The sequence below is a fragment of the Mycteria americana genome, unplaced genomic scaffold, assembly GCF_035582795.1.
Source record: "Mycteria americana isolate JAX WOST 10 ecotype Jacksonville Zoo and Gardens unplaced genomic scaffold, USCA_MyAme_1.0 Scaffold_39, whole genome shotgun sequence".
Classification (NCBI taxonomy): Eukaryota; Metazoa; Chordata; class Aves; order Ciconiiformes; family Ciconiidae; genus Mycteria; species Mycteria americana.
In genome coordinates this window covers 1,154,794-1,181,244 of record NW_027445626.1, presented here as the reverse complement: position 1 = coordinate 1,181,244, position 26,451 = coordinate 1,154,794, and the positions used below count along the sequence as shown (strand labels likewise).

At 58.1% G+C, this 26,451-nt stretch overlaps 2 protein-coding genes and 1 non-coding gene across 3 annotated transcripts in view; 2 read left to right on the top strand and 1 right to left on the bottom strand.

Annotated features, from left to right (window-relative positions):
• The window catches only part of LOC142403600 (scavenger receptor cysteine-rich type 1 protein M130-like), a 96,797-nt gene extending 87,834 nt beyond the window's left edge, over positions 1–8,963 (top strand). The window contains exons 6-7 of the mRNA XM_075489843.1: positions 7,418–7,732; positions 8,872–8,963. Coding sequence (XP_075345958.1) covers positions 7,418–7,732; positions 8,872–8,963 — 407 coding nt within the window. The remainder of the gene's footprint in view (positions 1–7,417; positions 7,733–8,871) is intronic.
• Positions 8,964–9,103: 140 nt separating this feature from the next.
• On the top strand, positions 9,104–20,541 carry LOC142403599 (scavenger receptor cysteine-rich type 1 protein M130-like). The gene is made up of 6 exons (XM_075489840.1): positions 9,104–9,187; positions 11,174–11,277; positions 11,363–11,448; positions 13,993–14,307; positions 14,659–14,973; positions 20,456–20,541. Exons 1-6 carry the CDS (start codon positions 9,104–9,106, stop codon positions 20,539–20,541), a joined length of 990 nt encoding a protein of 329 aa, XP_075345955.1.
• TRNAA-CGC (transfer RNA alanine (anticodon CGC)) lies at positions 19,502–19,573 on the bottom strand. Its single transcript has one exon. It is a non-coding gene; the product is annotated as a tRNA-Ala (tRNA).
• Positions 20,542–26,451: the final 5,910 nt, after the last annotated feature.

The following is a 26,451-nucleotide window of genomic DNA, read 5'->3' as shown; positions in this document are numbered from 1 at the left end:
AGCAAATGTAAACCCTATCTTGAAGCAGGGCAAGAAGGAGGATGCAGGGAGCTGTCAGCCTGGCTCTCCATGATACCCCTGTAGACAAACTGAGCAAGTATGGACTAGAGAAGTGGAAAATGAGATGGATGGAAAAGTGCCTGAATCCCAGAAGGCTGTGTCCAGTGGCACAAAGTCCAGCTGGAGGATAATCACCAGGGGTGTAGCCCAGGGGTTGATATGGGTCCCGTTCTATACAGCCTTTGATTGGAGTCCTGGAGGATGGGACCAGGGGCATCGTGAGCAGGTTTGTGGATGATACAGAACTGGGAGGAGTGGCTGGTACAGCGGCTGGTTGCACTGCCGCTCAGAAGGACGTGGGCAGGCTGGAGAAGTGGGCAGAGAGGAAGCTCGTCAAGTTCAACGAAGGGAAAGACAAAGTCCTGCCCCTGGGCAGGCATAACGCCATGGACCAGTACTGGGGGCTGGGGGCTGACTGCCTGGAAAGCAGGTTTCTAGAGAAGGATCAGGGGGTCGTGGTGGCTAACAAGCTGGCCACGAGCCAGCAGTGCGGCTGTGTGGCAAAGCAGGCCAACAGCCTCCTGGGCTGCGTTCAGGAGAGGTTTGCCAGCAGGTGGAGAGATGTGATCCTTCCCCTCTAGTCAGCACTGCTGAAGCCACGTGTGGAGTGCTGTGTCCAGTGCTGGGCTGCCCAGTAGAAGAGAGACATGGAGTGACTGGAGGGAGTCCAGCAAAGGGCCACAAAGATGATGAAGGCACACAAGCATCCTTCAGGAGGAGAGGCTGAGAGAGCTGGGCCTGTTTACCATGGAGAGGGAAGGCTCATAGGGATCTTGTCCATGTGTATCAATACCTGATGGGAGGGAATGAAGAAGAGGTAGCCAGGCTTTTCTCTGTGGTGCCCAGTGACAGACAACGGGTAGCAAGGGAAGCACAGGAACTTCCATCTCAACACAAGAAAACACCTTTCATCTGTGAGGGTGGTTGATTACTGGAACAGGTTGTCCAGAGAGGTTGTGGAGTTTCCATGCATGGAGATATTCAAAATCCAGCTGGAGCCTGTATTGGGCATCCCGCTCTAGACTAGACTAGGCCATCTCCAGAGGTGCCGCCAAGAAGAGTCAGAAGGAACCAGTGGAGGTGTCCAGTGCTACGCTCTGCTCTGAGAGCTTGTCCGTTAGATCAGGTTGGTGAGTGCTTTTCCCACTTGAGTTTTGAGAATGCCTGGACCGCGGACCCAGTACTAATCAACTATAAATGTATGCATTTTTTCCTTAAACCTCATTTGAAATTTCCTTGCCTGCTTCTTGTCCACATTGTCTCTTGTCCTTGTCTTTCCTTCCTGACTGCCAGACACACCCTCATGCCTACTGTAAGCAAGGACAACCACAACCTTCTCTCCAAGTGTGGCAACACCAGGATCCCCTGTGACTGCACAGCCAGGCATTGTGGCCAGCTGTGAGCAGAGAGACACCCTGGGGGTCCCTGCCTGGGCTCAGAGGAGGGCATGTGGAGACACCCAGCACCTAACACAGAGGGAATGTGGTGGTGCCTGTGGGCTGACACTGAGGCAGGGTTTTGGTCAGAAAGGGTGAGCAGAGAAGACCTCCAGCAGCTCCTCTGCATACCTGGTCAGGGAGTAATGCCCTTGGTGGTGCTCCTGAGAGAGGATGGTGGCATGGGAAGGGAGGTGCTAAGAGCTGTGGTGCAGGGCACTGGGGCTCAGAACTAGGTCTGGGGTTCCCAGCAGGCAGTGCCAGTGGCTACAACCTCAAGAGACCCCTGGCCATGGAGAGAGCATCAGCGAGTCTTGTCCCAGCTGTGGAGAGCTGCTGTGGCTGCAGAGAGGTTCCTGGGAGTGCTGGGGTCAGTCCTGGCTGCCCTGCACCTCCCAGCCCAGCATGTCTCTTGGGTCTCCACAGCAATCGCACTGACTGGGGTGACAGCCGTGCCTGGCTGGGGATTGAGGGCAATTTAGGGTTTCCATCAGTGTGGGAGGTTCTTGGAGCATCGTGGCTTTTGTTGAGATCCCTGTCCCTGTCCCTGGGCTGGCCCACACCTGCATCCCCACATGTGGCCCTAGACCTCTGCTGTGCAAACACCAACTTGGGACAGGGTGCATTCAGGGCTGGGGAAACATCCTCCCGGCACAGTTCCCACAAGCGACCTCAGTGCCTCATTCCCCTGCAGCCACCCAGCTTTGACTGCCCACCCCAGCACCCGACCCCTTCCCTGCCTTGGCCATGGCCCCCATGAGGGTTTGCAGACAGCCCTGCTCTGGCGTCTGCCAGGGTGTGGGCATGTGTGAGCCCATGCAGGTCTGGATGTTCCCCCAGTACAGACACTGAGCCCAGCAAGAGGACGGAGATGGTTCAATACTGTGTGGGTCTCCCCAAAACGTCCCTGTGACCTCCAACTTCATTTCCCGCAGCCTTTTCAGCTCCACCCATAAATCTTCATCTTTGGGGTCTTCCTCCCAGTCACTGCTTATGGGGGAGGATGGGGATCCGGGGGGTAGGGTGGGGGCTAGTTGGGGATGGGTTCTTTAGCAGGTGGAGGAGGGGGGGATATAGGGGCGATAGGATTTGGGGGATGTTGGGGGGTGATTTGTGGAGGCCCTGTGGTAATTCTGGGCATCCCTGGGGCAGTTGGGTATCTGTTGGGATTCCTAGGGGAAGTTTGGTGTCCCTGGGGACGTTGGGGGTCCCTGGTGCAGTTTAGGGTGTCTCTGAGACTAATCTGCAAGTCCCTGGGGGCAGTTTGTGGGATCTCTGGGGTAGTTTGGTGTAATCTGGGGCTCCCTGGAGATGTTGGGAGTCACTGGGGAAGCTGGGGGGTTCCATGGCAGTTTTGGGGTCCCTGGGGCAGTTTGGGGAGGTCTGTGGGTGTAATTTGGGGGTCCCTGAGGCAGTTTGCTTGTCACTGGGGGTAGTTTTGGAGTCCCTTTGCAATTGTGTGGTCCCTGGGGCACTTTGGGGCTCCTGGGCCAGTTGGTGGGTCCCTGGGGGTAGGTCGAGGGGGCTTAGGGTGTTTTTGTGAGACCCTGGGCTAATGTAGGGTCCCTGGAAGCAACTCAACGGACCTTAGGGACTGTTTGGGGGTCCCTGGGGTAGTTTTGGGGATCCCTGAAGATAGTTCAAAGGGCTTTAGGGGCAGTTTTGTGGTCCCTGTGGCAGTTTTGGGGTCCCTGGGGGTAATTTGGGGTGCTTGGGGGCAGTTTGTGGGTCCCTGGGGATGTTGGGGGTCCTTGGGGGTAGTTTGGGGATTCCCTGGGGAAGCTGGGGATCCCTTGGGAAATTTGGGGGGTCCCAGGGGCACTTCTGGAGTCCCTGGGGTTAATTTTTGGGTTCCTGGTATATGTTGAGAGGACCCTGGGGTAGTTTGTGTTTCCCTGGGGCAGTTTTGGAGTCCCTGGGGCATTTTGGGCATCCCTAGGGCTAATTTGGGGTCCCTGGGGGTAATTTGGTGACTCCAAAGAGCAACGTGGGGGGGTCCATGGGGGTGCTCCCCCCACCCCCCCCGAGGGACCCCATAAACTCTCACCTGGCAGCACCCCCACCAGGGGGTCCCCCCCATTACCTCCACCTCCCCTGTGGGACAGGACTGGGGGTAAATGGGGGTATATATAGGGGCTATGTAAGGGGAGGTGTATATATGGGGAGGGGGATATGTGGAAACTATAAGGGTTTATATATGGAGAGTATATATAGGGGGGTATATATAGGCGGTATATATGGAAAGTATATGTATATGGGGTTATATACACGGGTATATATTGAGACTATATCTATAAGGTGTTATATAGGGGCATATATAAATGTGGGTATATACAGTAGGTATATATGGGGATGGTTGTAAATAGGGTTATAAATGGGGGGTTAAAAAGGGGGGTATAAATGGGTGGTATTTATGGGGAGGGGTACATAGGAGGGATATATGGGGAGGGGTGTAAATGGGGGTTTAAATGGGGGGGTTAAAAAGGGGGTTGTAAATCGGGGTTATAAATGGGGGAGGTATTTATGGGAAGTGGTCCATATGGGGAGGGGTGTATATGGGGAGGGGTGTATATGGAGGTATATAGACAATATAGAGGGAGAGGTATATATGGGGGTATATAGGAGGATATATATGGGGAGGGTAATAGATGGTGGGTATAAACAGGGGGTATATATGGGGGGGATAAACAGGGGCTATAATTTGGGGGGTATAAATCAGGGTGATAAATGAGGGGGTTATAATTGGGGATGAAAAATGAGGGGCTAAAAAGGGGGGGCAATAAATAGGGGGGCTAAAAATGGGGGGCAATAAATGGGGGGGCTATAAATGGGGGTACAAACATGGGGGTAGAAGAGGGGGACACCCCACCCTACCTGGCTGGGGAGGTCCCCCCACTGCGGGGGGGGCTGACGGAGCTGCCAGGCCCACCACTTGATCTTGTGGCCACAGGCCTTCTTGCTGCTGGGGTTTTTCAGGTGGGGGCAATTAAAGCCCAGGGTGAATTAAGCCCCCCAGCAGTGGGACAGCCTGTGGTCCTCTCTGGTGGGGGTAGTGCAGAAACGAAGTGCTGAGATAGGCCACCAGCACCCCCCCAACATGTCGGGAATGGGGGGAATGGGGAAGATGATCTCTGGTATTTGAGGGACAGCAAGGTCTTGAGGTTTGAGGGACATCAAGGTCTTGGGGTTTGGGGTAGTCATTGATGGTCCCTAAAGGACACCAAGGTCTTGTGGTTTGGGGTTTGAGGGACACCAAGGTCTTGGGGTTCTCTGGTCCTTGAGGGACACCAAGGATTTGGGATTGGGGATGGTCGTCTCTGGTCTTTGATGTGTCTCATGTCATGTCTGAGTAGCTCATAGGCCTGGGGTTGGCCCATGGCATGTGTAGGTGCTTCTTCTAATGTCACTGCTGCCTGAGTAGCTGGTATGGCAGGAGCAGGCCCATAGATTCTGTAGGTGGTTTTGAGGTCATTGGTGCCTGAATGGCCGATAGGCCAGGAGCAGGCCAATATCAGAGGTAGATGCTATGACATCCTCTGTGGCTGAGTAGCAGATAGGCCAGGGGCTGTGCATGAGCTTGTGATGTCACTGCTGCCTGAGTAGCTGGTAGGCCAGAAGCTGGCACATAGCTTCTGTAGGTGCTTCTGATGTCACCAAAACAATATTTTGACAATGACCAAATACAGCTTTTTGGAAGAACCATCATCATCAGAAGTCCATACACTGCACACACATGTGTGACACTGTAACGCATGCACAAAAAGTGCCAGCAGTAGGAGGGTGTGAGGTCACCATCAGGATAACCCATGAGCACACAGCAGTGGCAGTGGTGACATCACCGATGGCACCCCATGGCTGTGGGGCTCGGTGCAGAGCGACCGTGTGCTGTCACAAGGGCTTCACGGAGGACAGGAGCTGCTCGGCCCCATGCCTGCGAGGCCGAAGGAGCAGCCCCTGCAGCCCTGGCTGGAGCAGTCGGGGTGGGGGTGGCTCGGGGACCCCGCAGGGATGTGCCTGGGCACGGCGCCAGGAGGAAACCACAGACTTCCTGCCTGGGCGCTGCGGGGGGAGCGTGGGGAGTGCTGCGAGGCCACGTGGGCTGTGGTTTGTGCACCTGCAGGCTGGAGCTCCCGATGCGCCCGCGGGGAATAACGGCCCCTCGGTGACACGCTGACAGTCAGGGATCTGTCTGAGCCTCTGGGCTGCACGTCTGCTGCCAGGGCAGGGACATGTCCCAGCTCCGGCTCCTGCGAGGGACCTTCCATGGGGCTCTCCAGGGAAGGAAGGGTGAGCCAGCACTCCTGGGACGGGGCTCTGGCCTGGGCTAAGGCCCTTTCCCAGCTGCTGCTCCCAGCACAGCGGGGTCTGTAGCAGGGACAGGGGCTGTTTCCTTCCCTTCCTGACACAGCCTCCGGCGCAGACCCAGCCCTGTGCTTCCCACGGCACGAGGGTGGCTGGACACTCTCACCTTGGGCTCTTGGCTGTGCCTGGCATAGGAGATGCTCAGTGCTCCTGGTTGAGAAAGCAGGGTTGAGGGGGTGAAAAATCCATTTACCCCCACACAAGCAGCCCTGTCCTGTGACAGCCCCCCACCAAAGTGACGTGACACCTGTAGCAGAGCTGTCTCTCATATATGGTCATGAATGGCGCTGGAGAAGTTCATTGGAGGGCCGGGCTGTGTCGGAGGGGAGATAGCTCCCGATAATGTCGAGAAAGGCCCTGCTGCTTTGATTGGCTCGTCCTGTAGCTGGGCTGGCATCTGCAGAGATATATTGCCCTGCTGTCGTCATTGTCCCCAGGAGTCCCCAGGAGCCGTGGCAGGGAGTGTGGCAGAGCAGGGATGTGCTGGCAGGGCAGGAGGCTCAGGATGGGCACAGAGGGAGTCCTGTCCCCTTGGATGCTGGGGCTGCTCCTCTGGGTACAGCTGTGCAGCGGTAAGTGCCAGTTCCATTGTCCCCCAGCCCAGGCCCAGCGGGTAGCAGCATGGCCATCGGGATGTGTCCGGGAATGGGGTTTCTTTGCAGGTGCTACTGAGGTGAGGGCCAGAAGGTGCTCAAGCCCATGGAGCCTGTGCCTGCCTGTCTGGGTGGGAGAGAGCGTGTCCTTTTCCAGGGCTCCGTTGTTTGGGGCAGCCTGTGCCTGGCTGGACGCAGAGACACCCTGTCCTGGGGTAGCCTTTGGGGACCCCCCGTTCCCCAGCACTGTGCCTCTGGAGCCGGTGGTGGCCTAGCTGGGGATGGCAGCAGGCAGAGATCCCCAGGGCACTGCCAGCCCCTGGGGTACCCCAGAGGCTTTGTGTGCTGCTCACTGCCCCCTTGTTCCCGGGGAGCCCTGAGCCCATGAGGGCAGTTTGTGCCCCGCAGAGAGAAGGGGACGGGGGCATCTGCGTCGAGAGACATCCTTCCTGGGGGGCCTGTCCCAGTGCAGGGCTGGGCCGACACCTGGGGCGAGGAGGGGATGTGGGTGTGGGGATCACTGGAATGGTCTTGGTGGGAACAGGGAAAGCCCTGGGGGTGCGGGTGGGTTTGGATGGTGGCAGGGCAGGTGGTTTGCATGGGAAGCTGCAGGGCTGTGTACACGGGGCTGTTCAGGGGGTGCTGGGCTGGGGAAGAGCGGGTGCCCTGTGCAGGGCTGGGCACAGTGTGCAGGTGTGCGTGGGCAGGGGGCAGGTGGCCGTTGGGGTGGGAGAAGGTGCCTTGTGCGGTGGGATGGCGAATGACCCAGCAGGGCCAGACCTGCACACCCCCAGCCTTGAACAGCCCATGGGGACAGAAGGGATCCCCGTGCCGCACTGGGGACAGCCTGGAGGGGAGAGGGGTCCCACCCTGGCACCTCTGACATGGCCTGGGCAGGGGGTTCCCCCAGACCTGCAGTGCTGCTGCTTGGAGCTCTTCTGACCGGTGCCATGTTGGTGTTTGCAGGGGCAGCAGAGGTGAGGCTGGTGAATGGCGACAACGACTGTGCTGGGAGAGTGGAGGTGAAACAACAGGGCCAGTGGGGGACCGTGTGTGGTGACTATTGGAGCTTGAATGATGCAGCAGTGGTTTGTAAGCAGCTGGACTGTGGGTCTGCTGTTGGATCTCCTCAGTATGGATACTTTGGGCCAGGATCAGGCCCCATTTGGATGGATAACGTTAGCTGCAATGGCACCGAGTCTGCCCTGTCTGACTGCCCACACAGAGCATGGGGTGAACATAGCTGCAGTCATGCTCGTGATGCTGGAGTGATGTGTTCAGGTAAGGGGACAGCCTGTTCCCCACCTCTGGGGTTGTGACGGGGGAAGACACCTTGCATGTGTCCTCAGGGAGCAACAAGTGGGCACTACAGCACTGCCCAATGTGGTCGGTCACACTGCTGAGCTGGGACTGTCATTGCTGGTGTTCTCAGTGCCTGGGAAAAGCCCAGAGGGAGCCTAGCCCAGGCTGAACTAACCCTGCCGCAGTGTCTCAGCCCCTCTTCAGTCAGTGTCTTGGGCTGCAGATGAATCCTCCATCCATGCCCTGGGGTGTCCCCTGATCCCCACTGGTCTCCAGCCAGTCTGCCAGTTCCCAGACAACAACGCTCAGGGTCCCTGTGCTGGAGAAACCAGGGGGACTTGCTTGGCACTGCACACCTTGGAGGAAGGGCATGAGATGGCTGGTCCCCTGGGTCATTGCCCTTCACAGGCATGAGTACCTCAAGTGAATCAAAAGGGCTTTTCAGAGAGCATGAGTGCTGGGCCCTGGGAGAGGAGCAGGGTGGCACACAGCCCTTTCACTGCCTGTCCCCAGGGCTCGGCTGTGTGGTCCAGCCAGCTCCTGCAAGGCTTGGGACCTTGGCCGCTGCTTGACTCTGGCTTCTCCCTTCTGCATCACTGCATGCACAGGCTGGTACTGGGACGTCCCTGGGGCTGTGACATCCCTACGGGGACACAGGCCCATGCAGGCAGTGCTGACCTGCTGCCCAGCCTCTCCTGCCTGCCCATGGTTCCCCACACTGCCCCATGAAACAGAGGCTTTGGCAGCACTTTCTGACTCTCGTCTGTGCCTGCTGTTATCCTTTGAGCCAGCATGAGCCCAGGGGGACATGCAGGTCTCCTGTCCCTCTGCCTGGACATTGGCTTGGGACCTGTGCACCTCTGGACAGAGCCCTGTGTGCCTGGCTGAGGACACCCCCTCCGAGCAGGCATCGGAGAGGGCTGGACAGGCACCAGCCATGGTAACAGCTGCAGCATTTCTGCTCTCTGTGACATCTCCCCCTAACAGCAACCTCCCAACACCCCAGAACAGCCCTGGGAGCAGGGTGCATTTCTGGCTGCATGAAGGTGATGGTCCTGCCTGGTCGCAAGCTCTGCAGGGGCTGAGCAGGCTGCAGCAGTCATTATCATCTGGGCCAGTTCTCCTGGACCCGAACTGCGCACACCACTGCAGTGCTGGTGGGAACACACCGGGCAGCACAGGGCTCCTTGTGCAGCAGCAGATTGTCTGAGCAGTGCCTGGTGCTGCAACAGACACATCCCCTTGAGTGCTGTGATGGTGTAGAGAAGGGGTGCAGGGGGGCCGGGTGTGTTTGTGTCACCAAGAGTCCTTCAAGAGCTTCCTCTGGGATGTTCAGTGGGTGGTTTGGTCATGGCTTGCTTGGAGGTGATGCAGGATGTGGTCATGTATCTGTCAGAGGATTCTGGGAACACCAGTTACTTTGTTTGTTCCAGGGTTTGTCCGGCTGGTAGAAGGGACGAGCCGATGCTCAGGACTTGTGGAGATCCATGATGGGGACCAGTGGAAAACTGTCTGTGACTCACACTTTGGTCCCAAAGCTGCTGACGTGGTCTGCAGGGAGCTGCAGTGTGGGGTGGCCCTGCCTGTCGCTGGGGCAGCTCACTTTGGAGATGGGGTGGGTCCAATGTGGGATGGAGAGCTGCAGTGTGTGGGGAATGAATCCCTCCTCATCTCCTGCCCCAGGGGGTCCCACAAGGACCAGCACTGCACCTACATGAACAGCGCTGCTGTCACCTGCACACGTAAGGACTCAGGGTGGGTGTTGAACACTGGGTGAGCTCCAGCCTGAGGGGGGGCAGGTTGTGCCTGTGGAGACAAGGGAACTGGGGTACCTGTTCCCACAGGCTGGCAGAGAGGTGACCTTCCTGGGGCATCCTAGAGAAGGGCAGGGCTGGGCTGATGCCCGAGGACAAGGAGGGGGCATGGGTTGGGAGGGCTCACTGGCATCATCCTCTTTCACCACAGGGGACACAGAAAGTCGTGAGGGTGGAGGATGAGCTGGGAGATGCCCAGGGCAGGCTGTGGTCCAGGGGAGCTCAGGACCTGGGCAGAAGCAGCAGTGTGTGCTTGGGGGAGCCGTGGTGGGGGCAGGTCTCTTCTCAGGGTGCTGGCTGGGGAGGAGTGGGTGCCCTGGGTGTGTATGAGCTGGGGGTCAGTTTGCAGGGGGCCATTGGGGTGGAAGGAAGTGCCAAAGTCTGTGGGGCCCCAAATGACCCAGCAGGGTTAGAACTGGGCATCCCCAGCCTTGTACAGTCCGTGGGGATAGAAGGGAGCCCTGCACTGCCCTGGGGACAGCCTGGAGGGCAGTGGGCTCCCACCCTGGCACCTCAGACTCCACCCAAGCAGGGGTTCCCCCAAACGCACAGTGCTGGAGCTCGGCACTGTCCTGACTGGTCCTGTGTCAGTGTTTGAAGGGGCTGTGGACGTGAGGCTGGTGGACGGCGACAACCACTGTGCTGGGAGAGTGGAGGTGAAACAACAGGGCCAGTGGGGGACTGTGTGTGGTGACTACTGGGACATGCAGGATGCTGCAGTGGTTTGTAAGCAGCTGGACTGTGGGTCTGCTATTGGTGCTCCTCAGCATGGAGGCTTTGGGCCAGGATCTGGCCCCATTTGGCTTGATAATGTTGGCTGTAATGGCACCGAGTCTGCCCTGTCTGACTGCCCACACAGAGGATGGGGTGAACATAACTGTGGTCATGCTGAGGACGCTGGAGTGATGTGTTCAGGTAAGGGGACAGCCTGGTTTCCAACTTTGGGTCTGGGACAGGGCAAGGGACCTGGTTGTGGCCTCAGGGAGCAACAGGCTAACGCCAGAGCAGGGCCCGGTGTGGCTGGTTGAACTGCCGAGCTGGGACTGTCATTGCTGGTGTCCTCGGTCCCTGGGGAAAGCACAGTGAGAACCTGCCCCTGGGTGCCCCTACACTGCCTGGCCCCCAAGGTGGCTCAGATGAATCCCTCTGCCCTGCCCTGATGTGTCTGTTGGTTCCCATCTTTCTCCTCCCTTTCACCCAGGACCATTCTGGCAGCAGTCAGGGCCAGGTCCCCCATGCCAGAGGCACCAAGAGTGACTCATGCAGCCACCCACAGCCTCGGGGAAGGGCATGAGATGGATGAGGAATTTTGGGTTGTGCCCCTGGCAGGCAAGGGTCCCTTGGCATAAGCAAAGGTACTGCTTGGAGAGGAGGAGTGCTGGGCTTGGGCAGAGGAACAGGCTGGCACGTGGCACCTCATTCCTTCCCCAGGGTCACCCCACAAGAGCGTGTCCAGGGGGACAAAAGCCCGTCCAGGAGTGCTGCCTCGCTGCCCAGCCTCTCATGTCTGTCCCAGCCTCTGGCTGCCTTGCGCTTTTGGGTTTTCCAGCACTTTACTGGCTCTCCTCTGTACCTGCCCTTGCACTGAGACCCCGTGTAAACCCAGGGTTGCTCTTCTGTCCACTCACCGCCCTCTGCCCAGCTGTTGGCCATGGACATGCGTGCCCAGCAGTGCACTCTGGTCATGCCTGAGGACCTCTTTCCCGGCAGGTGCCAGAGCGGGAGGCTGGCATAGACACTGACCACAGGTACAGCCTAACTGTACCTTTGCCCTGTGACATGTCTCATCTACCAGCAGCACCCCAACGGCCCAAGACCCCCCTGGAACAGGGTGCATTTCGGGTGGCACCAAGGAGTTCCTCACGCTGGGCCCTGAGCTTGGTGGGGCAGAGCAGCCTGCAGCAGCCAACAGCACCTGGGACCATTTCCCTGGACTGCAAGTTCTCTGGGTGCTGCAGTTCCCAGGGACCAGCGTTGGGTAGCCCAAGGTCTCTGGGGTAGCAGCAGTTTGTCTGAGAGATTCCTGTGGCTGTGAGTTTGGGATAGAAGCAAGCCCACAAGGGCTGTGCTGGTGTCTGAGGAGCAGCGGGGGGGGAACAATGTTTTTGTGCCATCAGTACCCCCTGAGAGCAGCTGGTATGGTCATGGGGCTTTTTGCCTTTGACCACTGTGGAGATCAGATGGGACATGATCAGGGGACTGCCAGAGGGTTGACAGAACTCTCAGGGGTCTGTGTTTGCTCCAGAATCTGTCTGGCTGGTCAGAGGGAATAGCCCTACTAAGGATGTACAGTGTTCCATGACGGGGACGCTTGGAAAACTGTCTGCCACTCACACTTTGATCCCAAATTTGCCAACATGGTCTGCAGGCTCTGCTGTGGGTCTGCAATAGACACATACCCTTGAGTGCTGTGATGGTGTAGAGAAGGGGTGCAGGGGGGCCTGGATGTCTTTGTGTCACCAACACTCCCCCAACAGCTTGCTCTGGGATGTGCAAGGGGCCATTTGGCCATGGCTTGCTTGGAGGTGACGTGGGAACGTGGGCATTTAACTGCCAGAGAGCTCTCAGTGGTTTTGTTTTTCCCAGGCTTTGTCCGGCTGGTAGAAGGGAAGAGCCACTGCTCAGGACGTGTGGAGATCCATGATGGGGACCAGTGGAAAACTGTCTGTGACTCCCACTTTGGTCCCAAAGCTGCTGACGTGGTCTGCAGGGAGCTGCAGTGTGGGGTGGCCCTGCCTGTCGCTGGGGCAGCTCGCTTTGGAGAAGGGGTGGGTCCCATGTGGGATGGAGAGCTGCAGTGTGTGGGGAATGAATCCCTCCTGAACTCCTGCCCCAGGGGGTCCCGCAGGGACCAGCCCTGCACCCACATGAACAGCGCTGCTGTCACCTGCACACGTAAGGACCCAGGGTGGGGTGTTGAACACCGGGGATGTGGTGGGGGTCGGGGAAGAGAGCAAGGACCGTGCTGGGCGGGGCTTGAGGACAGGAGGGCTGATGGGTTGTCTGCAGCATGAAAATAGTGCAGAGGGAGAAGAAAGGCATGCTGTGCCTCTGGCCTCTCCGCCAGCTTCTGAGGGTACAAGAGCACCAGTCCACCCTCAGTCCTCCTCCTCTCTCCCCAGAGTACACAGGCTTCAGGCTGGTGAACGGAAGCACGGCGTGTGCGGGGAGGGTGGAGGTCCAGGTGCTGGGGACCTGGGGGACCCTCTGTGCCTCCCGCTGGGATCTCTCGGATGCCCATGTTCTCTGTCGTCAACTCAACTGCGGGTTTGCCGAGTCCCTTCCTGGAGGAGGGCATTTTGGGAGAGGACTCGGACCAGTCTGGAGAGACTCGTTCCACTGTGACGGGACTGAAGTCCACCTGGGACAGTGCCCAGTGATTACCCTGGGGGCCTCACCATGCTCCCTTGGGAACAATGCTGCTGTCATTTGCTCAGGTGAGTGCTGGGAAAATGCTGCATTGAATCCCTTTGCCCCTTGTGTGTGACATGGCCACCCAAAGCAGGGGGCCCATGGCAGTACCAGGCTGAATTTCTCCCTGGAGAAAGCCTTGCATCCACAGAAGCCTTCTGGAGGGCTTTGCCTGCTCAGGCTGACCGCTCTGCTGTGGGAGAGCTGAGGACTGGATGGAGGCAGGCACCTGCCCTCAGGGCAGCGTCTTGGGCCCCTGCGCCACTGCCAGGCCTGGGCTCCTGTGTTTTTCTCCTGTGGGATGAGCCCAGGACAGGGCTGCGGGGCTCTGCTCCATCCCTCTGGCTGCAGACAACCGCATGCCATCCCCACGGAGAGCCCTGCAGACCCTCATCCCATCACCCAGGCAGGAGCTGCCTGGGTGCCCCCAGCAGCAGCAGAGCTGGGTGTGAGCTGGAGAGCAGGCACGGGCTTTGCCCTCTCCTCTTGTCAGCACAAGGCTCAGACTTGTCCTGTTTGGTTGGAAAATTCCCCCTTGCCCTCCTCCCTGAAGGGTGCCATGCTCCCCAGTGCTGCCGATGGCTGTGGCATCTCTGCTCTCCCCAGGCTCAGCCGGCTTTTCATCCCTGCGGCTGGTGGGTGGAGGGAGCCGGTGCGACGGGCGAGTGGAGATCTTGCAGCGCGGGACGTGGGGCAGAGTCCTGGATGACCAGTGGGACGTGCAGGAGGCCAACGTGGTGTGCCGGCAGCTGCAGTGCGGACAGGCAGAGGCAGCCTACAACCCCCCAAAGCCTGAGCGAGGGACGGGCCCCGTAGGGCTGCGAGGGGTCCGGTGCACAGGGAATGAGACCAAGCTGACCCTCTGCAACACCTCCCTGCCCGAGAGTGCACTGGCGGAAGGGGTTGCAGAGGACGTGGGAGTCATTTGCTGGGGTGAGCGGCACTGCATGGGCCCCCCAGATGATGGGTGGGCAACCAGCCCCTGGCAGCCACTGGGGTTTCTCCCCACTGCAGGGAGCCGGCGGGTCCGTCTGGTGAACGGGTCTGGGCGCTGCGCCGGGAGAGTGGAGATCTACTACCAGGGCAGCTGGGGGACCATCTGCGATGACGACTGGGACCTGGCTGATGCTGCTGTCGTTTGCCACCAGCTGGGCTGTGGAGGGGCGGTGGAGGCGGCCAGCTCTGCTCGGTTTGGGGAAGGCTCTGGGCAGATCTGGCTGGATGGCGTGACCTGCTCTGGGGACGAAGCTGCTCTCTGGGACTGCCCTGCCAGGCCCTGGGGGCAGCACGACTGCGGGCACAAAGAGGATGCGGGAGTCATCTGCTCAGGTCTGTGCTGGCAGCTGTGGTGGGAGACTGCTGCCGGGGATGCCAGGACGTGGGGAGGGCCAGGCATGGCCAAGGCTGTCCCTGGCTGCCACTGAGCCCCGGCATGAGCCTGTGGACACCCATGCACGGGTACCCTCAGTCCCTCTGGGGGTCCCTGGGGAGCTCAGCCATCCCCGAGTGTTAGCGGGAAGGGCAGGGGTGTCTGTGCATCAGGGACTTCTCTCTGCCCCCGGGTGCAAGGGGCACGTGCTGGCCCTGCCCCTGCCTGGCTGAGGGCCTGGGGAGTGCAGAGGTGTCCTGGCTCCCACAGCCCCACACCAGCCTCTTCCCCCTTCCTGCCTTTCCTCCCAGAGTTCCTGGCCCTCAGGCTGCAGAACAGCAATGGCTGCTCTGGGCGCCTGCAGGTTTTCTACAACGGGACGTGGGGGACCATTTGCTCCAACTCGATGACTCTCAGCACGGTGTCGCTGGCATGCAAGGAGCTGGGCTGTGGGGACGGAGGATCCCTGGAAAGACGCCTGCCCTATGGCCAGGTGTCTGGCCCTGCGTGGCTGGATAATGTGCAGTGTGGGGAGAAAACCAGCTCCTTCTGGCAGTGTCCCTCCACTCCCTGGGATCCACAGTCATGTGAAGACCTGCGAGACGAGATCCACATCACCTGCGATGGTAACTCTGAGCCACTCGGGCACAGTGTCACCCCACCTCCTGCTCCCGCCTATGCACAGCCAAATGCAGAGAAAGAGCTTGGAGGGGATTTTCTTTTCCATGTCAGACCCTTCTGCTGCTGGTGGCACAAACGTGACCAAAGCCACACAAGTCCAGCAGCAGTTGTCACCCAGGTTGCCAGCAGCACCTGGGGGAGGCAGATGCATCTCCAGGGGAGGTCTCAGAAGGGATCAGCCAGGCTTCAGAAGAGCCTCCCCTCCACAGACACAGTACTGCTGCTCTGTGAACTAGGGAACTTTAGGGGCTGAGCAATCAGGGTCCCCCCAGTCCTGCGCGTGTCCCCTGAATGACCGGGCTTCAGTTGCTGCCATGACCAAGATGGTACAGGGAGGCACAAGCAGAGCTCAGCCTTTCTCTCTTCTGCACCATGCCACGCAGCAGCTCCTTCACTTCAGTGTTTCTTTCTTCAGGGGAACGCCCAGAAATGTCCCTGGAGCCATTGGCCCCATGCCCCAACTCCACGAGCTGCACAGGTATTGAGCTGCTCCTCTGTGTACCCTTCTTGTGTGGCAGGGCTCTGCCTGCTGTCTCAGTGCCATGGGAGGTCTTTGCCTTCTCCAGACAGGGAGAAGATTCGTGCCGTGGGAGGCGAGGACGGGTGCTCGGGCAGAGTGGAGGTGTGGCACCGTGGCTCGTGGGGGACGGTGTGCGACGACTCCTGGGACATGCGGGATGCCGAGGTGGCGTGCAGGCAGCTGGGCTGTGGTCCTGCGGTGTCTGCCCTGAATGAGGCTGCATTTGGGATGGGGCAAGGCCCCATCTGGCTGGAGCAGGTGGAGTGCCGGGGGACAGAGCCATCCCTGCAGGACTGCTGGGCCCGGCCCGGGGATGGCGGTGCTTGCCGGCATAAGGAAGACGCTGCCGTGCGCTGCTCAGGTGAGCGGCAGGGCTGGGACCCCTTGCTGGAGTATTGGCAGGGAGCTGGGGAAGGTGTTTTGCCCCCTTGGTCCTGGCATGGCCCCTGACCTCCCAAGAGCAAGAGCGTTCCTGCAGAGTGCAGGAGCCTGGTGCCAGGCAGGGAGCAGCCTCGGTGGAACTGGGTGTCCTCTGGGCACTACCCATGGGGCTCTCCAGCCCCAGGGCTATTCCCTGGGCTGCCTATCCCAGTTGGGCTGCCTGCCACCCAGAGCAGAGGCCCTGGGCCCTATCCAGGCCTCGCTTTCTAGCACTACTGCAGGGGCAATTTGGCTGGGATGTGTGACGGACATCTACAGACACACAAGCGGTCTGTTGGGAAGGAGGCTCCCCGATACCTGCACACCCACCCTCTCAGCCAGCTCTCCTTTTCCTCCTCTGCAGCTCCACCCAGGACAGCAGCATCCCCAACCCGAGCAGGTAACTGGTCCTCTTGCCTGAGGCTGGGTATCCCTGGGGCCAGGCTGTGACCCACAGCTGGATGGAAGGGGCTCCTTGCTGAGCTGTGAAACTCCCAGGAGGAGGCACTGGGGTGGTGGTGGTGGAGTTGGGGAGGGTTGGAATGTATTCAGCAGGGTGGAAGCTTGCCCATCAGTCCCCCCTGGGACCCTCTACCCCCTGCTGCCTTGTGTGATGGGAGTCAGGGCTGGTGCTGCCCCCTCCTCTCCCACGCCTGGTGCTGCCCCTTCCATGTTCTTGCCCATACAGGTCCCACTTGGGGCCGTTTGACCAACAGTGGGAGAATCTCTGTGCCCGTCATTATCTGCATCATCCTGGGGGCCCTCCTCTGCCTGCTCCTGGCCCTCCTGGCTGGGCAAGTGCTAAGGGCCAGGGCAGGACGCAGAGGTGGGTCCTTCCACAGCAGTCCCAGGGGGAGATGCCTCCTGCAAGGGCTGTGGGGTGTCAGTGAGGGGCACAGGCAGAGCTGGAGGGGATGAGACTGTGTGCTGCCACCTGTTCCATGCACCGCCCCATTGACTGCCTGGCCATGGGGCACCAGCAGCAAGGGTTAGAGAGAGCCCAGAGGCATAGGGGGCTAGCACTGGGGCAAGGAGAGAAATGGCAGACTGGGGACGGCCAAGGCTGGCAGTGCTCTGGGTAGTGCTGGAAGGGGCTCTGGGGCAACAGAGATGACAGGAGGCGTGTGGGGCAGTAGGGTCCATCTCCGTGGTGTGAGACCCTCAGCCTGTCCCTCTGCCCAGCCCTGCCCACCCCATGGCAGGGCACGGGCCCTGCTGTACAGCCATGGGGCAGATAGGGAGCAGCTCCAGGTGGAGAGGAAACATGGGAGCTGCTGCAGGGTCAGACAAGGGGTGCATGTCCCAGGGGCCAGAGGACCATGAGCGCTGTCTCTGAAAGGATGATGCGAGGGTGATGCTGCCCCAGATGATCTCCACAGCAACGTTGCCCTCACTGGGGGTGTTGCAGCCATGCCTGGACAGTGCAGTGGGTCTGTGCTGTCAGACCAGTCCTGGGCTGGCCCAAGCAACAGGTCTGGGGAGCACAGTGGGATCCCATCACCCCTCTGCCTCTCCCTGGGCCAGCCCTGCCTCTGTCCCCAGGCTCCAGGAGAGCTCAGGAGCTCTTTCCCGAGGCCGTGTACGAGGAGATCGGTTACAGCCCAGTGTGGGAGAAGCAGGCGAGGTTTGGTCGCTCAGGTGGGTGTGGGTCCTCCCTGGATGCACATCAGCAGGACCCTTTCCCCTGTGCCCAACCCAGAGGTGATCCCTTGAAGCCCCCACACTGTGGTCCCTGCAGCGCTGGGGCCGTGTTGTCTGTGGGGGAGCATCCAGGGTGTGGGTCCAGGAGACGAGCTTTCTCCCCACCATCTTTGCCCGTCCCAGCTGCACAGCCCCCCTCTTCCTGCCCCTGCACCCCATGTGACACCTGAGGAGTGAGGGAAAGGGCTGTCCTAGGGCAGCTCTGGGAGCACCTTTGAGACAGTGTTTGTCCTGGGGGAGCTGGTTAAATTCCCCACCCTCCTCCTCATGCAGCCCCAGCTCTTTGGGTCCCCCTTCCCCAGCAGCGCTGACCATGAGACAGGTCAGTGGGGCTCACTCCATACCACCTGCTGTGCATCTCTCCAGGCTCCTATGCAGAGGAGTCCCTGAGCCAGCTGCAGCCCTACCCTGGGGACACCGAGGAGGAGGATGGTCTGAGATCAGCACCAGGTAATGGAGACAGGAAGGTGTTGGTCTCCCTGTAGACATGTGATGGACAGAGGTGTCACGGAGTGTCACCATCAGAGATGGGGAGGACATGGGGGTCTCCTGTGGTGCTGCCAACACCAGAGTCTCAACCCTGTGTTTCCATGTGCATCGTCCTGTCCTCTGCTCTGCAGGACATATCTTCTCACTGTCAGCACCTCCCCTCTCCTTTCAGATGTTCTTGTTGTGCCTGGAGGCGACCCAGCAGATGGCTATGATGATGTCAAGGAGGTTCCTGACTTTGGGGAGGGTGCTGCTCCTGAGCAGGGAGCTTGGGAAATGCCCAGGGTGCCAGAGGAGGGAGCAGGCTCCAGGGATGCACTCGGAGGTGAGAGGGAAAGATAGCGCTGCTGGTTCCTGGGGTGCCATCCCTGGTGCCACCCCTGTCGCTATGGTCCTGACACCCAAACCTCCTGGGGAGAGGGAACCTGCTGCGGGAGTTTTCCTTGGAGGGACTGTGGGTGGGAGAAGGAGCCAAATGTGGTGAGGAGCAGGGAGGAAGGTGATGTACAGACCCCATGGGCCAACTGCACTGTCCTGCCTTGCTGCTTGCAGGGGGCAGCCTGCGCTCCCGGAGAAGTGCTGGGGTCCCTGGAGCTGAAGGAGACACCTTGTCCCTGTCCCTGGGTAGCATGGGCTATGATGATGCTGAAGAGGTGTCTGTGGCACATCCCCATGAGGACACAAAGGCTGTGACACCGCAGCTTGGTGCACAACAGTCCCTGAGCCCCAGGCCAGGAGAGCCCATCCCTGCTGTGCAGCTGGGTGCAGCCAGGAGGGAGGAGAGCTCTGTGCAGCTGGGAGAGCTGTGAGCACCAGGGAAACATCTCCCTTTACCACGGGCAGCAGAAACCGCCTGCAGTTTCCTCTATTTTTATTCCCGCTTTTACACTGTGCGTCCATATTGGTTCTTATTAAAAGTCTCTGAGGGCTTTGACCCAGAGCTGGGCCTGCCCAGGTGTTGGGTCACCTCCCTGAGGCTGATGAGGGGGAGCAGAGAACGATGACACAGTGGTAGGCAAGGGGCACATCTCAGGGACAGCAGGCTTGGGGTCAGGCTGTGGGGCTGCGAGAGCCCATGGTCCCTGGGGAATAATCCTGCTGCTCACCCCAAAACACCCCAGCCATCCCCAGGCGGGATCATGGCCCACGGATTATCTCCCGCAATGGTGAGGATGCAGCTCTGCTCCCCACTGCCCCAGCACAGGGTGCAGAGCCACTTTCTGGGACACACGGGCTGAGATTCCCTCTCCTCATGCTCTGCCAGGACGCCAGTCTCCAGGGGCTGTTCCATGGGCTCCAGCCCGCACCTGCCTGAGGCTGGGGAGTCAGGGCAAAAGCACCCCTGGAGATGCTGGGGATTGAACCCAGGACCTCCCACATGCGAAGCAGGCACTCTGCCACTGAGCTACATCCCCTTGACACCTGCCAGCAGGAGAGACACTCTCCTCCCGTGTTGTGTCCTTGATGAGCACTGTCCTGTTGTCCCCTGTGTGCCCAGGGACCCTCAACGCCTCTGCAGGGCAATGGGGCAGAAGGAGGCTCTTGCTGCAGGTGCTGCTCCCACGCTCTGGCCCACTGCGGGATGGGTCGATGGAGAGGAGAAAACCCCTTCCCCTGAGCCTCCTCTGCCACCCAGGGCAACACCCCTCTGTGCCACATCTGTCCCCAACTCCACAGCAGGAGCAGTGCAACAGGGTGAGGGAAATGCCCTGCCTGGGGTGAAGTGCCCGCAGGCTCCGGTGGCATCCCAGGACATGCTGTGGAGGGGACGTGGTGGCAGAAATCTTATACCCGCTCCTCCAGGCTCCAGGCCTCCCCCTGCAGCCCTCTGTTCCCCAGCATCCCTGGAGGTGACTTGAAGAGCAGGCTTCCATCTCCATGGGGCTGGGCATGTGGGTTGGGCTCAGGGACCTTCCCATTCCTTCAGCACTGATGACTGTCCTGGCAGCAAAGCAGTGCCCTGGGACAGCCCTGGCTGGGGTCTCTGTGGCAGGGTGGGTGAGTGTGTTCAGCTGGTAACTCAAAGGCTGATGCTTTGACCACATGCAGGGATGGTGTCCTCATGGTGGCACAGCTTTGACAATTGTGTTGCCCAATTCCATACCATAGATTTTTTCTCTGCTGAGCCCCTGCCTGGCAGAGAGGGTTTGGGGGAATCAAAAGCAGACCACAGTGCCTGTGAATTTCTGGAGTGGTTGAGTGGAGTTAAGGGGATGGACTGCTCACATCTTCTGCTTTGAACACATGACCCCAAAACCCATCCTCAGCAATGACTCTCCCGTTCTTGCTCAACAAAGGCCTAGAAGGACTCTTCTGGAGCAGTGATTATCCTGCAGGCACTACCTCTGCGGCCAAGCATGTTCAAGCTCGTGCTCAAAGCTGACAAGACAGTAACTGTGCTTGGAAACACAGTCTCTCCCTCTCACCACCTCTCACATGCGCTCAGTCACAACAAAAGCCGAACTTTTCTGCACGTGCATCCCTAAGGAGCCAGCTACTATGCAGCAGAACTGCACAGGGTTAGAACATGCACGTTGCTGTGCGACTGTAGTCCAGTATGTGCCATTCCTTGCCCTGACTGGGGAGAGGCTGAGGCTGGAGACAGAGGGAGATGTGCTGGGTCACAGCTGTCACTGTGTTCCTGAGGGGCGAGCAGGGCTCTGTAGCAGCAAGAGGTTGCAAGAGGGGAGCCCAGCAGCTTGTTGGAGCTCATGAGCAGGTCTTTCTTCCTCTGTGCAGGGACTGATGGCTGTGAGGGGCTGCAGCTGGTCTAGCCAGTGCAGTCTGGTGGGTGAGTCTATTTGGGCACGGCTTTGCCAGCTGTCCTTGGCACATCAGAGGTCTCGCTGTGACAGACCTCTGGAGGGAGGGTGCTGCCATTCAGGCCTCAGCTCAGGGAGTGCCTCTCCTTGGGACTGGGGGGACAGTGGCCTCCCCCATGGGCAGTATGCTCTGGTCTGCAAGCTGTGGTCCAGGTGCACGATGTGTGTGAGGATGGGAGCAGTCTGTGCACCATCAAGAATGACAAGGAGGAGAGAGACAAGGTCTTTGCAGAGACCCCACAAAGGAAAGGTGCCAATTGCTGTGGAGCATGGAAGGAGGGACAGATGGAGAGCACCCCAAAGAAGCACTGAATGGAGAGTCCTGTTGAGGGGAAGGCTGGGGACTTTTGTAGCAAGAGGAAGGCTCCTTCTAACCTGCAGATCTGCAGATACAGTGCAGGGGCAGTGCTCTGGCAAGAGGAGAAGGAGCAAGGAGGACAGGGTAGGCTGGAAGAAGCAGGCAGGCTCTGCAAAAAACTGAGCAAGGATACCACTGTATCAGCCCAGGGTTGAACCAAGGACCTTTAGATGTTCAGTCTAATGCTCTGCCAGCTGCGGTACTTCAGCCCTGCCCCAGCAGCCCTTGTCCCAATTCCATCCCTGCCAGGCCACAGGCTGACACACATGAGGAGCATTCCTTGGGGAGGGTCTCAGGGAAGAGCTGTTCCTGGCCCTGGGCAGAGGGACCTGTCCTCTCCCTGCCTCCATGGCCAGGTGGGCTCCAGATTTGGGTGGAGGCCAGCTTACACTAGGCATGCCAAAATCTGTGTGGGACTTCAGTCCAAATGTGACAGTGGCAAAGCAGGTGGGCCGGCCAGGCACTTGTAACTGCAACGGCTGAGGGTGGAAGAAGTGTGGGGCTGTTGGAAGACCTTATCTCCTTCCCCATGGAAGGCCTCCTCCCCACCCTTTTTTCCCCAGCTCAGCTTCACTCCTTTATTCCCAACTCTTCTACCTCCTCCCCTCTGAGCAGCGCTAGGCCATGGGGAATGGGGGTTGTGGTCAGTCCAGAACACTTCCTGCCTGCTGCTCCTTCCTTCTAACACTTTTCCCATGGGGTCCCTACTACAGGCTGCAGTCCTTCAAGATGAACCTGCTCCACTGGGGGCTCCCCACAGGCCACAGTTCTTTCAGGAATTACCCAACTTCTCCAGCATTGTGTCCTCCACGGACTGCAGGGCTTACATTCTCCACCATGGTCTTCTCCATAGGCTGCAGGAAAATACCTGCTGTGCTGTGGTATTCTCCATGGGCTGCAGGGGAATATCTGCTCTGGTGCCTGGACCACCGAGGGGGTGGTTCTCCTCCTTCTTCCCCGACCGTGGTGTTTGCAGGGCTGTTTCTCACACTTTTTTTTCCCCCTAACTCCTATCCCAGTCTGGCAATTTTTCCCCTTCTTAAACACATTTTCACACCAGTTCCACCAGCTTTGTTGCTGGGCTCAGTTTTGGCCAGCGGTGGGTCTATTTTGGAGCTGTCTGGACCCAGCCCTGTCTGGCATGGAGGCAGCCCTTGGTCTTCTCTCACAGAGGTCACACGTGCAGCCTCCTTCCTACCAAAACCTGGACATGGACACCAGTGCACTGTGTAAAACTTTGCCTTGCTAAATGACGACCCCTGGTCCTCCCTCATCAAGAGATCCAGCCTAGTTGCTGGGGAGGAAGAGAGAGCAAGAGAGAAGGCCTTGATGCTGTGAAAGCACTCTTCCGCAAATAGCTACAACACTGGTGTATTATAAACACTGCGTTGGTCACAAATCCCAAACATGGCACCATACGGGCTGCTATGCAGAAAATTAACTCCGTCCCAGCCAAAACCAGCACAATGTACCTGGAAATATTTCCCACGATTAGCTGCTCTATCACCTTCCCAGGGCTCAAGGAGAGGCTGACTGGCCTCTAGTTCCCCAGGTCCTCTTCTTGCCCTTCTTGAAAATAGCAGTGACATTTGATTTCTTCCAGTCTTCGGGCACATCCCCATCTCAATGCTCGGTAAAAGATTCTTGGGAGTGTCCTCGCAATGACATCTGCCAGCTCCCTCAGCACTCATGGGTGCATCCCATCAGGGCCCGTGGACTTCTGTATGTCCAGTTTGCGTAAGAATTCCCTGACCTGATCCTCTTCCAGCAGGGCTATGTCTGCCTGGCTCCAGACTTGCCCCCCTCATCTCTGGCACCTGGTATTCCTGAAGGCTGGTCTTGCTAGTAAAAGAGGAGGTGAAGAAGGCATTCAGTACCTCAGCCTCTTCCAAAAGAAGAAAGAGGCAAGAGGAGGCAGCAGAAGAAGGAGGAGGCAAGAGGAGGACAAGGATGCAACAGAAGCAACAGGATTAAAAAGAGGAGGAGGCAAGAGGAGGCACCAGGAGGAGGAGGAGTCAACAGGAGGCCACAAGCAAAGGAGGAGGAGGAGGAGTCAACAGGAAGAGGAGGCAATGGGACACAAATGGAGAATGAGGCAATAAGAGGCAAGAGCAGGCAAAAGGAGGCAAGAGGAGGGAAATGGAGATGGACATAGCAGGACGTAAAGGACACAAGAGGAGGAAAGAGGAGGAGGAGGAAGACGCAACAGGAGGCCAATGGAGTTAAGAGGAGGAGGTGGAAGCAAAAGGAGGCAAGAGGCGGGCACTTGAGACAAGAGGACAAGGAGGAAAAAGAGAAGGTCCCCAGATGCAACAGGAGGAGGAAAAGGAAACAGAAGGCAACAGGAGGAAGAGGAGGTGTCAAGAGGACAAAAGAGGAGGGAAAAGCAGGAGGAGAAGGAGATGGAGAGAATAGGAGAAGGCAAGAGGAGGAGGAGGAGGAAGAGGCAAGAGGAGGCACCAGGAGCAGGAGAGAAGGAGGCAACAAATGGAAACAGGAGGCAAGAGGAGGAAGAGGAGGCAACAGAAGGCAAAAGGAGTGGGAGGAGGCAATAGGAAGAGGAGAAGGAAGGGAAGGAGGAGGCAACAGGTGGTAACAGGAGGACACAGCAGGAGGAGGCAACAAAATGAGGAGGCAAGTAGAGGCAACAGAAGGAAGCAAGAAGAGGAGGAAAAGAAGGAGGAAGGAACAGTAGGCAAAAGGAGGAGGAAGACAAAGAAGGTACTAGGCAGAGGAGGAAGAAGAGGAGGAGGAGGAGAATTAGGAAAGGTCAAAGCAAGTGGCAAGAGGAGACAACAGGATGAGGAGGAGTATGTGGAGGAGAAGGAGGTGGAGGAGAGGAGGAGGCAACAATGAGGAACAAGAGGTAAGAGCAAGAGGAGGAAAAGGAGTCTGCTGGAGGCAACAGGATGCACCATCAGGAGAAAGAGAGGGAGGTAAAAGGAGGCAGAGCAGGGAAGAGGAGGAGGAAGAAGGGGAGGAAAGAGGAGGCAAGAGGAAATGGATGATGAGGAGGAAAAGGCAAGAAGAGCAGGAGAAGGAGGAGGCAGTAGGGGCAACAGGATGGTGGGGCAACAGGAGGCCACAAGAGGAGGAAGAGAAGGAGGAGGAGGCAAGAAGAGGCAAGAGGAGGCAACAGTAAGAGAAGGAAGCGTAAGAGGAGGAAGGGGAAAAGGAAGAGGAGGAGAAGAGAAGGAGGAGGAGGAGGAGGTGGAGGAGGAAGAAAAGGAGGAGGAAGAGGAGGAGAGGAGGAGGAGGCAACAGGAGGCATGAGGAGCCAAAAGGAAGAAGAGGCCTAGGATGCAACATTGGGACAAGAAAAGGCAATAGGAACAGGATGCGGAAAAGAAGGCAAGAGGAGGCAAGGGAAGGCAACAGAAGGAGGAAGAGGAGGCACAGGGGGTTGAGGAGGAGGAGGAGCAGGAGGAAGCAACAGGAGGTACCAGAAGGAGGAGACAATATGAGGCAAGAGGAGGAGGAGGAGGCAACAGGAGGCAAAAGGAGGACAAGGAAACAAGAGGCGACTCCTGTTGCCTCCTCCTCCCCCTGCGGCCTCCTTTTGCCTCTTAGTGCATTCTCCTCCTCCTCCTGCTCCTTTTTTTGCCTCCTGTTGCCTCCTGAGCTCCCTTTTTTCCCCTCTTGCCTCCTCTTCCTTTTTCCTCCTACTGTTGCATCCTGTTGCTTCCTCCTCTTCTTGCCTCCTCTTTCCTCTTATTGTCTCCTGGTGCCTCCTCCTACACCTCCTCCAGATTTCTGCTCTTGCCTCCTCTTGCCTCCTACCTCACCTCCTCCTCCTCCACGTGCCATCGCACTAACGGTGGTCCATTGGCCACCTTTGGTTCAAAAAGAAACTACTCCTCTCTAGTTCAAAAAGAAACTACTCCTTGGGCTCAAATGGAAAATCCAATGCTGAGCTGTCAGGACCACATTGGCTGCAGTTAGATGTAGGTTACCTGACACCCCTGTGACTTCAGAGGAACTCTAGTTGGCAGAGTTCCTCACAGCCCTCACTGGGGGCAAGGTGTCAGGGAGAGGGGAGCACGTTTCCGTTTCCCACATCCCAGGACAGTGCCCAAACCATCCTCCCCTTGGCCTCTGGCATCTCATTTCTTGAGATGCACATTGGCTGGGGCTTCTGGCAGTAAACCTTCAACAATCCTTCAGGTGCTTGGGTGATTTCCCTAAGACGATCAGTATCTAAAAAAGAAGAAAAAGCAACACAAAGCAACCTACAAACAACCCGCCAACATGACTCTGCCTAAATCTCAATAGCTGCAACATAGCAGTTTGCATCTGTGATAGCCACTCTGGGCAATGCCAGTTCAATCAGTAGTTGCAATGTAAGCCATCATACCCCATCCTCAAGGACAACTCTAAAGCAGTTCAGATGAAGGGTGGTCTTTGAAAAGTCACTGGTTGCATCCCCAGCTGGCATGGACACTGCTGATTCCCCACTCCACAGTGGCAGAGCTTGGATGCCTTCTCGGGACACACTTTTTGCCAGGAAGCCACAGCCATGGGGGTATCTCACCTGGTTCTTACTGGCACTTCACTCAGCATCCATTTTGGTGCACATCTTTCTTTTCTGTGTCTACTCTGTCCACACATCAGAATCACAGAAAGACAAACACTTCATAAAAGTTTGTCATAAAGCCCTTCTTACAGGAAGGAAGTCTCCCCATCAGATCTGGAGGGAGCCAGGAAGATTGCCATCAGCACTAGGAAGATCCACGAAGCTCAAGGCCTTTTCTGAAGTGCAGCAAATTCTTGCAAACACGATTTGAGCCTGGAAGTGGGAAGGAGTTGATGTGTGTGGGTGGAAGTGGAATAAGTGTGTTGTGGGAGTATGTCAGGGCCCTTGCGCAAATCAAGCATGATGGAAACATTTCCATCTTGTGCACATGCATCCGCCGAGGAAATGGGGAAAGCCCGCTGCTGGGGCTGGATGGGCTCAGTCATGTCCCATGAGCTCACCTTGCTCTATTTTGCAAGAAAGAAGAAAATAGGAGGACTCAGTTTGCAATATCTAAGTCAGCCAGTGGGAAACAAATAAGTAATGACATTGTTGGAGGGGGGGTCAGATTATGAGAAGGAAAGAATGGGGAAGTAATGA

What these genes read in the sequence shown, in the direction of transcription:
- LOC142403599 (XM_075489840.1), top strand. Translation starts at nt 9,104, where the DNA reads ATGGCTTGCTTGGAGGTGATGCAGGATGTGGTCATGTATCTGTCAGAG. An exon ending in GTTACTTTGTTTGTTCCAGG is followed by an intron (nt 9,188 to 11,173) that starts GTTTGTCCGGCT and finishes GTGTAAACCCAG; the next exon opens with GGTTGCTCTTCTGTCCACTC. An exon ending in GAGGACCTCTTTCCCGGCAG is followed by an intron (nt 11,278 to 11,362) that starts GTGCCAGAGCGG and finishes CTCATCTACCAG; the next exon opens with CAGCACCCCAACGGCCCAAG.